The sequence below is a fragment of the Zophobas morio genome, unplaced genomic scaffold (assembly GCF_036711695.1).
Source record: "Zophobas morio isolate AGI-343-1 ecotype UQ-CSIRO unplaced genomic scaffold, CSIRO_AGI_Zmor_V1 ptg000076l, whole genome shotgun sequence".
NCBI classification, from domain to species: Eukaryota; Metazoa; Arthropoda; class Insecta; order Coleoptera; family Tenebrionidae; genus Zophobas; species Zophobas morio.
In genome coordinates, this window is record NW_026972181.1 from 1,797,891 (window position 1) to 1,808,843 (window position 10,953).

General features: G+C 37.3%; 1 protein-coding gene across 1 annotated transcript; it reads left to right on the forward strand.

Annotated features, from left to right (window-relative positions):
• Positions 1-3,986: 3,986 nt before the first annotated feature.
• On the forward strand, positions 3,987-5,246 carry LOC135143810 (uncharacterized). Its single transcript, XM_064075751.1, has 4 exons — positions 3,987-4,213; positions 4,290-4,413; positions 4,475-4,943; positions 4,993-5,246. Exons 1-4 carry the CDS (start codon positions 3,987-3,989, stop codon positions 5,244-5,246), a joined length of 1,074 nt encoding a protein of 357 aa, XP_063931821.1.
• Positions 5,247-10,953: the final 5,707 nt, after the last annotated feature.

A 10,953-nucleotide genomic window follows, 5' to 3' on the forward strand; every position in this document is an offset into this window, starting at 1 on the left:
GTTTGTCAAGCCAAATCGGCCGACTGGCATGCGTGTGTGTAGCAGGCTTAAAGCAGCTTAGAAAACCAGTAGGATCGTTGTAAGAGTGAATTTTAACTAAACATGGCGACTTTCATGAACGTGGAACGTTGTCAAAAGGTGCATTCAGTTTGAAAAACACATTAGGAGCAGGAATATCGAAAACTTTTCAGGTAATTAACTTTTATTTATGCATAAATTGTGCAGTGCGTTTTTTATAACACTGGCCATAGAGATTCCCATCTCAACGTGTCTACCCCATTCTAACTTATATTTTGGTGACTCGATTTTTGCTTTGATGGTTGAACATTGTCACTGTTACCTACTGAAGTATTAATATCATCTAGAAAAACTAGAAATATTTTGGTTTGATATTCGAGTAGATACTTCGTATTTCGAGTATGAGCATCTACTGAGTTTTATTTATATCAACCATTGTCAAAAAATTGATCGAACGTTGTTTCGACAGAACTTCCTTCGTACCAAAAGTATAATGAAACATATTCAGTATTTTCGAGTTGAGTCTTTTCTTCACACAATTTTGTGATGACTAGAGAGCGGATTTTATGAAATTTGCATATCCGTTATTTTTTGCATATAAGTCTTGATATTTAATATGTGAACGAATCATGCTAATTAAAAACGAATACAGCTATAAAAAAATTGCATATTTGCATATATGTATTTGCCTTCTGCTGCATATTTCACGTAACGGGTGCATATTTTGCATTTTTATCAATTTTTGTGCTAATTTGAAAAAAAAATGATCGGCATGTATCTAGAAAGACGAAATTTCATGAATCATATTGCAAATATTGTCCTGATCTTCAAATAACTAGTAAAGGTTTGGGTTTTATGGTAGTTTGGAGAATCCATTGGGTGTTAAGCCGTTCTTCCAGGTAAATTCGGCCCTCCTTTTTATTTCGGAAATACCGTTCATTCTCCATATTTTTGTTCGTTATTTAAGTGTATTAATGGTATGTGTTATGGTGGTTGAAGGGACGTTACCCTATCATTTTTCATCGTGAGTTTGCATTGAAAGCATTTAAAGCGATGCATGTGTGTTAATATGTCGAAGATAACTCAAATTAATTTATGGATTAAACCTTTTCCTGAAATTATCCTTCAAGAAGGAACTGTTTTGTCGCGTCTGCTCTAAACCGGTAAGGATTTTTATATCTGTTGACGTAGTACACAGTTTTTCTATTGCAAATATACTTTAGAATCATCGGAAAACTTTTGGTTAGAATATTTCGAAAAATATTTAAAAATAAATTGTTACCAAAATAGTAATTAAATAGTCGGTTACTACTAATTTTGTAATTTGCAAATAAATTTAATTCGGTTATTAGGCTTTTTTTTAGTTTTTGGAGCATATGCAGCTGCATATCTCTGCATATATTAAGAAAGTTACTGCATATTTGCATAAATTTGGTGCATATCATATGATCATATTTCCCAAAATTTTGCTGCATATTTTTCGCTCTCTAGTGATGACCTAATCAACATTTACGATCAACACGTATACCACCTTGGATTGGTGCAGTGTAATACTAAAAATAAGTGTATTGTATTCCCAAAATTATCTGCGAAAATCGAGTGAGCCATTCTATCAATTTTTTGGGGGCAATAAATAAAAATTCTTAACAATTTACCATGCTTACAATAACTTTAAAACGTCTGCAAGATCTCAAAGTATTAATTTTTGCAATTTTTGAGTTATTCATTAAAATAAATTGACTGATCCATATATTTTTTTGAGTCACTGTAAAAGCAAACCTAAAAAATATGAATGCAATGATAAATTACGAAAATATACTGATGATATTTTCCACATTTTAGATAGGATTTATTCGGCAAAATCTTGAGATGGCGTCTTCAAGTTTTTGGGCTTCATAAACAGATATATTTTTATTGAAAACCTACCATGTCAAACAGTAACTTCAAAACGTCTGCAATATTTCAAAATTCAGTTTTGCAATTCTTGATTCAATCAATAAAATAAATTGACTCAGTGATTAATTTTTTTGAGACACCCCCTAGAAGCAAAACTAAAAAATATGAATGGAATGATAAATCACAAGTATAGTCTCATCCTATTTTGGACATTTTAGATAGAATTTATTTGGCAAAATTTTGGGCTGACGTCATCAATTTTTTGGAGGGGATAAGTAAATATATTTTGAATAAAAATTTATTATGCTTATCATATGTTTAAAACATGTGCAAGATTTCAAAGCATTCGATTTTGCAGATTCAAAATTAAATTGTGGGTAAAACGAAGTTCACGGGGTCAGCTAGTCGTTAAATAAAGGGGAAATGGCGTGTTGTAGCCTGGCAGATGATGCACGGATCGATTGTATAGGAACGATCACAACGCCCGTGAAACTTAAGAACGAGTACCGCGTAAAAGATGTAGTCCCAGCGATGCGGTACGAGCTGGTGTCGAAGGAGGGAGTTCTGGAGGAAATTTGGGTTGATCCCAAATTTGCGGGATTTAAAATTCTCCCTGGCGGACGAAGCGGGTACGGCAAAGTCGTGTACACTTGGAAGTGTTCAAGGTCTACGCGACCTGGGACAGAGTCACCGTTTCCGCCTTAACGAGGTCGTTGACGATAATTTTAACGCTACGGCGGGTGTTGAGCTAGGATGCACAAATTTGATGGAGCATAAGATCGAACTCAAAGATAACGTACAACCTATTAAGTGCAAAAACTATAGAATGAGTCCATATGCTCTGCTGGAAATGGATAAAGAGTGGAAAGAGATGCTGCGATTAGGCGTAATCCGGCGTAACACGAGCGAATGGAGTTCGCCGGCCCTTATGGTGCCGAAAAAAGACGGGTCAGGACGGTTCGTCGTAAACTTTCAACAATTAAATGCAGTTTCAAAGCGTCCGGCTTATCCGCTACCGAATATGAGCGATATTTTGGATAAATTGGGCCATGCCAAGTTTATAAGCACATTGGACATTCGTAGCGCATATTGGCAGATACCCGTAGAAGAGAATAATCGCCAATATACGGTGTTCAGTATTCCGGGACGAGGTAGTTTCGAGTTCTGCCGTATGCCAATCGGATTGCATGATGCACCGCGCACGTTTCAAGAACTGATTGATCGGCTTATCAACGTGGAATTAGAGCCCTACGTCTTCGCTTATTTAGACGATATAATTGTAGTCACAGATACTTTTGAAACGCACTTGGAGGTCTTACGCAAGGTTTTGAAACGCGAAAAGTGCGAATTTTGCAAACCAGAATTGAAGTACCTGGGCTATGTTGTAAATGGTCACGGCCTCAACATCGATGCCGGAAAAGTTAAGGCGATTCTCGACTTGCCACGCCCAAAGAACATCCGGGGCATAAGACGTATCGTAGGCACATTCTCCTGGTTCCGGAAATTTATTCCGAATTTTGCAACGCTCGCGGATCCGCCGATTCAACTAACGCGGAAAAACGTACGATTTCGGTGGACGACGGCATGTGAGACCGCATTCCGTAACCTACAGAATGCGCTGGTTACAGCGCCTATCCTAGCTTGTCCGGATTTTACCAGGTCGTTTATCCTCCACACTGACGCTAGTGATCTCGGAATGGGCACGGTTCTCACCCAAAAGGTCGTCTGCTACGTGTCTAAGGCGTTTACCAGCGCGGAACGCAAGTATAGTGCCACGGAGAAGGAATGCTTCGCGCTCATCTTAGCGATCGAAAAATTACGCTGCTACCTAGAGTTCACGAAATTTACGGTGGTGACGGAATGTTATGCGCTCAAGTGGCTGCACTCGTTGAAAAATCCTCTGGGCAGATTGGGGCGCTGGGTGCTTTGTCTGCAAAATTTCAATTTCGAAGTGATCCACAGACCAGGGAAGGAGAACGTGGTACCGGATTGTTTGAGTCGAGCGTTTCCGGAAATTAACGTGCTGGAATACGACCCTCTAGCCGCGATTGAACTAGGTAAAGATCGTTGATATGATCGGCTTGTACACGCCATCGAAAACGACCCATTGCGATATCCAAAGTTCCGCCTGGAGGACGGAAGGTTGTTCAAAAAAATCGTCGAAAAAGAGATTGGTGCGGATCGGACGGACTGCTGGAAAATCGTGGTACCGTCGTACCTACGACCCGGCATTCTACGACGTTATCATAATGAGTCCCGAACAGGAGGTCATTTGGGGGTATATAAGACCTACAACAAGGTAAAACATCTATACACTTGGTCCCAAATGAAACATGATGTGGCGCAATTTATTAAAAAGTGTCGGGTTTGCGCAGCCGTCAAACCAGAGCAACGTTTTCCGGCCGGGTATATAGGAACGAAGCCCGAGATTACGCGCTGCTGGCAGATGATAAGCTGCGATCTGTTTGGACCGTTACCGCGAACATCGCGAGGTCATCAGTACGTGTTGGTGGTAACTGATTAGCTAAGTAAATTTCTCTTGTTCATTTCAATGAAACAGGTGACTGCACGTCATGTTATTGCGGAATTGGAGGAGAAAGTCTTCCTCATATTCGCCGTTCCAGAAATTTGCATCGCGGACAACGGTGTGCAGTGCGGTAGAAGCCGTGAGTTTCAGGAGTTCTTAGAGAACTACGGAGTACAACCGTATTACAATGCTCTGTATACACCACAAAATAACCCGACACTAACAACGATGAAAACGTTAATAATGTCATATATCGAGGAGGATGAGCGTTACTGGGACCTAGAGTTAAGTAAAGTCGCGTGTGCTCTGCGGACGGCTAAGATTGAGGCTACGAGGAAAACACCATACTTCGTCAATTTTGGGTTCGAAATGATAGATGACGGGCGGCAGTACGCTCTACAGCGAAACCGAATGTTTTTGACGGACAGTGAAGATTCAGAGGACGATGAGGACGGTAATCGGTATTTTAATCGCAAGGAGATTGCAAAATGCATGGAAGAGGGTAAAGCGTTATTACGATCGTAAGCGGCGTGACGTGATCTATGAGATAGGCGACGTCGTCTGGAAGCGCGAGTATCCTACGACGGACGCTTCTAAGCATTTTGCCGCCAAGCTGGCCAAACGTTATAAGGCACCCTTTAGAATCTCCAATAGAATCGGGGCAAATGTATATGAACTGAATGATCCGCAGGGACAACCGAAAGGTCGATGGCACGTTAAGGACTTAAAACCGTATTATGAACCCGAGTCCGAGCCTGAGGCAAGTGAAGAGGCCGGATCCATGGATTCCGACCGTGGAGTGTAGAGCAAGGCGCCCTTTAGGCAGGGCGATGCGCTGACCATCTGAGCATAGCACAAATAGAATGCGTCTAAGGCTTTGTACCGGCAGCGGTAAAAGTCCGTGATTGTACAAGACTACTGATTTTGACTTTTAATTTCCGTGAGGACACCTTTTTTTTGCGTTGGATAATTGGGTCGTTGGGTTTTTGCATGTTGGTTGTGGATGCCCAGTCGACGAGTTGCCTTCCGGAAAAGTAATTCCCGATTTTGACTTATTTTCTCTCTTACTGTGTGTATGGTTCAGTTCTGGTTGACGTTGGAGCGTCGTTTGGTTGTTGTAATTTTTTTTCTTTTGAGGTTTTGACCCCAAAGGCGGGCGTATAAGACGCGAATCAATTCTAACTGACCCTATACAATGTGAGTTTTTTTTGTTTTTCCCGATTTTGAGGCTTTGAGGTCGGAAATTCTAGTGTCGGCTGTACGGGATTCGCGTTGTTACGCAAGCCCGGTTCGAGATATTTTGTTATGTAAATTTCCATTTGCAACCAGACGGCCGCTGGTGGCGTTTCGATTCGGCGGGGCAGATGTTGAGCGCGGCAGCGGATTACTCATATATATTTACAACATGTGTTATATATTTTTTTAAATGTATAATTTTATGATGAGGCAAATGAACAACGTTAAATTTAAAAAATTGAGCAGTTTTTACTAATAATATTTAAATGAAGATGATAAAAAAGATAAAATAATTTTATTGAGCATTTTTTGTTGTTTTTATGATATTTCTTAAATTTGAATTTATCTTTTGTTTATAGCACCGATTAAATACATACACGTATTTATTATACTTACCTATTTAATGTTTGCGGGTACCCAGATATTATTTTTATAGATTCTTTTAGTGTATTTTTTTCAAAAGTACCGCGAATTATGTCGGTCTAATTCTGATTGGTTCCATACGCATGCTGCGGGGTACCTAAAATTGTTAAAAAAAACGTACATTAACCCAGCAGTCACTAAGTCAAATAGAATTATCAGTCACACTTCAAAACGTTAGAGGTTTAAACACCAAAACCAATACTTTTTACTTGAATGCACTAAATTCGGAAAGTGACGTCATAATTTTATCCGAAACTTGGCTTCGGGAAGATATCAGACCTGCAGAATACTTTGACGAGTGTTATGAGGTATATCAACGTAACGGAGGCAATAGAGGTAGAGGAGTTCTTGTAGCCGTAAAAAATGGTTTTTCTTCGAGTGATATGAAATTGCGCAGTCCAGATGATGCTGTGGATCTTGTTGGGGTCAAGCTAGGAAATCAGGGAAATTACATCAATATTATTGCAGTTTATATCCCACCTGCTAAACCATCTTATGTGTATGAAGCCATATTCGAATATATTGAATTAACCACGGATCCCGAATATAATTACGAACAAAATATCTTAGGCAGTAAAGGAACAGTGAATGCGTTACATACATTTATGGCCTTCAATGCAATGAATCAAATAAACAACATACCCAATAAGAATGGTAGATATTTAGATCTGGTACTCTGTTCAGAAGATATAGTTTTCGAAATCACTCGACAACTTGATCCTTTTGTTAAAGAAGACGACCATCACCCATCTCTGGAGTTGCTAGTACGTCTGTCTAATTTTGAGCGTAATATACCTTTTGTTACTCAACATTCGAAATACTATTACAACTACAAAAAATGTGATCTTACTACGTTATACACAGAATTAGCCTTTAAATCATGGGAAGATCTTTATAAAATATCGAACGTCGATGAAGCTACGGATTTTTTCTATAATGATCTGATGAAGTGTGTTGACTCTTTTGTGCCCTGTAAACCCATTAAAAACCGCACCTATCCAAAATGGTATACTCCGCAACTGATTAAATTAATCGAAATGAAAAATCGATATAGGAAACTCTACAAAAAAACTAAATTACAATATTACTCCGATATGGTTAATCAAATTCGTAAAGAAATCAAATCTAATATCAAAAAAGATTACGATAAATTTGTGAGTGACGCACAGTATCGTCTTCGCAACGATCCGCACAAGCTTTGGTCATTTATTGACACAAAAAAAAATGTAACCAGAATTCCAGGCAAAATGACTCTTGATGCTGAAGAATTGTCTTCGCCATACAGCATTGTCGAAGGATTTGCAGATCTATTTAGCAGTGTCTATTCGTCGAAGACATGTCATCCCATCTGTGATACTTTTGATTCTGTCTGTGATAATAATGGCTGTGGCATTGTGGATAACCTAAACTGTGATACATCTGACTGTGATATGCAAAATGTGCTCCATACATTTCATATATCTGTGGTTGACATCAAGAAGGCTGTGAAAAAGTTAAAATCTAATTTTACTTCGGGACCGGATAAAATACCGGCATTCCTTGTTAAGGACTGTATTAATTGTTTTTGCGAACCTCTTTGCTATTTGTACAATTTAATTATTCAGACCAGTACCTTTCCCAAATTATGGAAAATCGCTAAAGTAATCCCAATTTTCAAGTCGGGCAGTAAGTCAGATGTCACTAACTATCGCCCAGTATGTCATTAGCAATTTTGCAAAAATTTTTGACAGCATCTTAACTAATATTTTGTACAGCCACGTAACACCCCAAATTACAAACAGGCAACATGGTTTTATCAAAGGGAAATCTACTACTACCAATTTAAGTGAATTTGTCCAATTAGTTTCCAATGCTCTAGATAAACGTCATCAGGTAGATGTTATTTACACAGATCTCTCTAAGGCCTTTGACATTGTTGATCATAATATATTAATAAATAAGCTTTCAAAAGTTGGTTTATGTAGCAGCTTGATATCTCTTTTTCAATCAATATTGAGTGAAAGATCTCAGTATGTGGAACACAATGGCTATCAATCTAGGGTGTATTCTTCTACTAGCGGCGTAACACAAGGGTCAAATCTTGGGCCTATTTTGTTCAATATTTTTATCAATGATATTACGAAAGCCTTCACCAGCCAAGTATATTTGTACGCGGATGACCTAAAGATTGTAAGAATAATTAAAGACCACCTTGATTCTTTAGCGCTTCAAGAGGATATTAATAATTTTGTGATGTATTGTAGAACTAATAAAATTAAGATTAACATAAGTAAATGTAAAGTAATGACCTTTTCTCGTAAAACTCATGAAATTAATTTTCAATATTACCTAGACAATACGTTACTAAACAAATGTGAGCAAATTCAGGACCTTGGCGTAACTTTAGATAGTTCCCTGTCATTCGTTCCTCATATTAATAAAATCTGTAAAGACGCGTATACCATGTTAGGCTTTATAAAAAGGAACACTACTAGTTTTAAAGATATTGAATGTTAGAAAATACTTTATAATGCTTACATCGTAAACAAGTTAAACTATTGTTGTGTAGTATGGAATCCTTTCTATGATGTTCATGTTAACTCCATGGAAAAGGTACAAAGTAAATTTTGCAAATATCTACATTTTATATCACATGGTTTTTATCCTATTCAAGGGTATCCACAACAAGAACTATTAGATGAATTTAGTTTGTGTCCATTACATCTTAGGCGTGAATTTTCCAATATTATCTACCTATATAAAATTGTTCACGGCATTACAGTGTCCTCATATATGTTAGAACAGCTCAACTTCAGTGTTCCCAATGTTTTGTGTAGAAATTTGTTGACCTTCTCTTATAACACCCCACATACGAATCAACATCTGCATTCGCCAATGTACAATATGTGTGTTAGTTATAACAAATTATGTAAATTTAACAAAGACATAGCTATATTTCGTTTTCAGCTTAGCACATTTAGAAGGCTATGTAAAGACTATTTTAATATGTTTTAATGTTTATCGGTATTCTTTTTAAGTATATACAATATTGTTGTTTTGCATTTTGTTATCCTGTAATTGGACTTCGGTCTGCGGGGTAAATAAATAAATAAATCTAAATCATGAACTCTTGTCTTGCAATGGCGTAAACTAAACGGTGCAACGCAACGTGCATCACGAGCGGGAAAATAACGTTCCACGTTCCACGTTCCACGTTCCACGTGAGCAATTCCTCGGGCGGTTTTCCTTTGTTTATGTAACAGTGAAGCAGGGAAGTTTGTGTCCTGTGTGTGGAATTTGGATAATTCTGGTTAGAAAGGTAGTTTAAAATTGGAAAAATGCCGCGAAATAACAGGAAGTACTGTAAAAAATATCGTTATCTGAAAAAAGTTGCGAATGTTAACAATACCAGTAATGATAGTAATCGTGATACTTGTACAATACCCACAAGAACGTGTATTGCTGAATATATAAATGCAATAAGTAACACTGTTCATAGTGTGCATAACAATGTTGATAGCAGTAATGAAAGTCCTGTTTCTGAAGAATGTATGGAACTCGCTCAAGCTGACTTAATGACAACAATTTTACCTGCAGATTCATTAGATGAAAATAATCTATTAAAAACATTTACAACTTTCTTAAAGGAGTGGGCGTTAACAAATAAGATAAATTTATCCCAAATGAACGGTTTACTAAAGGGCCTTAGAACTATTTTGGGTTTAGATTTACCACTTGATGCTCGCACGGTTTTAGGTACATCAAAACAAGTAAATATCAGACCAATGCAGAGTTTGAGGGGATCTACTGGAGAATATGTTTATTTTGGAATAATGCCAGTTTTAAATTTATATTTGCAAGAATATTCCATAAAAACAAAAATTTTGGAAACTAAAACTGTAAAACTATTATTCAATGTTGATGGTTTACCAATTTTTAAAAGCAGTAATAAGCAATTCTGGCCTATTCTTTGTCATATTCATGTTGGCTGTTTTAAAGTACAACCTTTTCCAGTTGTCTTATATTGTGGCGATTCTAAACCTAATTCAGTTGCTCAATATTTAGAAGATTTTTTATATGAGTTAAATAGCTTAACATCAAATAATCTCGTAGTTAATGGTGTTATATTAAATGTCAGAATTTTATGTTTTACATGTGATGCATCTGCACGGGCGTTTTTTAATGTATAAAAGGGCATAGCGGCATGTTTGGTTGTGAACGCTGCATTCAACGTGGTGTTGTGGTAAACAAAAGGGTTGTTTATTTAAATACAAATAGTGAGCTGCGAACATATGAAGATTTTGTCAATGTAACATTTCCAGAACACCAGTTATTGAAAAGCCCCCTTCTACATTTAGATAACTTTGATCTTATCAAGCAACTTCCACTAGATTATATGCACTTGTGTTTGGGTGTAATGCGTAAGCTTCTGAATTATTGGTTAAAAGGTTGTGAGACACGTTCTGTAAAGTTACCAGTTACGTTACGTTACACACTGTGTCACTGTTCCCTTGTTGTGAATTTAGTAAGATTTTAACATATGAATGTCTGAAATCATATTAGGATCTAAGAGGGTTTTATTAATTATTAGTTTACGTTTCAGATGGTACGTCAGAAGAAAACAGACAAGATTGTGGGTAGATTCAGTGAAGATACTATGAGGGAAGCAGTCAATCTAGTTACAAGTGGTATGTCAATTCGCCAAGCTGCCAGCAAGACAAACCTAAGCTTCAAGACCGTAAGCAGATATGTCAAAAAATATAGAGACAATCCAGAATGCCAGCTAGTCCCCAACTATAAAATAAATCAAATATTTTAGTCGGAACTGAAGGAAGGTCTCATTGATTACATTATAACTTGCTCAAAAATGTTTT

What these genes read in the sequence shown, in the direction of transcription:
- LOC135143810 (XM_064075751.1), top strand. Translation starts at nt 3,987, where the DNA reads ATGATCGGCTTGTACACGCCATCGAAAACGACCCATTGCGATATCCAA. An exon ending in CGAACATCGCGAGGTCATCA is followed by an intron (nt 4,414 to 4,474) that starts GTACGTGTTGGT and finishes TCAATGAAACAG; the next exon opens with GTGACTGCACGTCATGTTAT. An exon ending in TGCAAAATGCATGGAAGAGG is followed by an intron (nt 4,944 to 4,992) that starts GTAAAGCGTTAT and finishes TCTATGAGATAG; the next exon opens with GCGACGTCGTCTGGAAGCGC.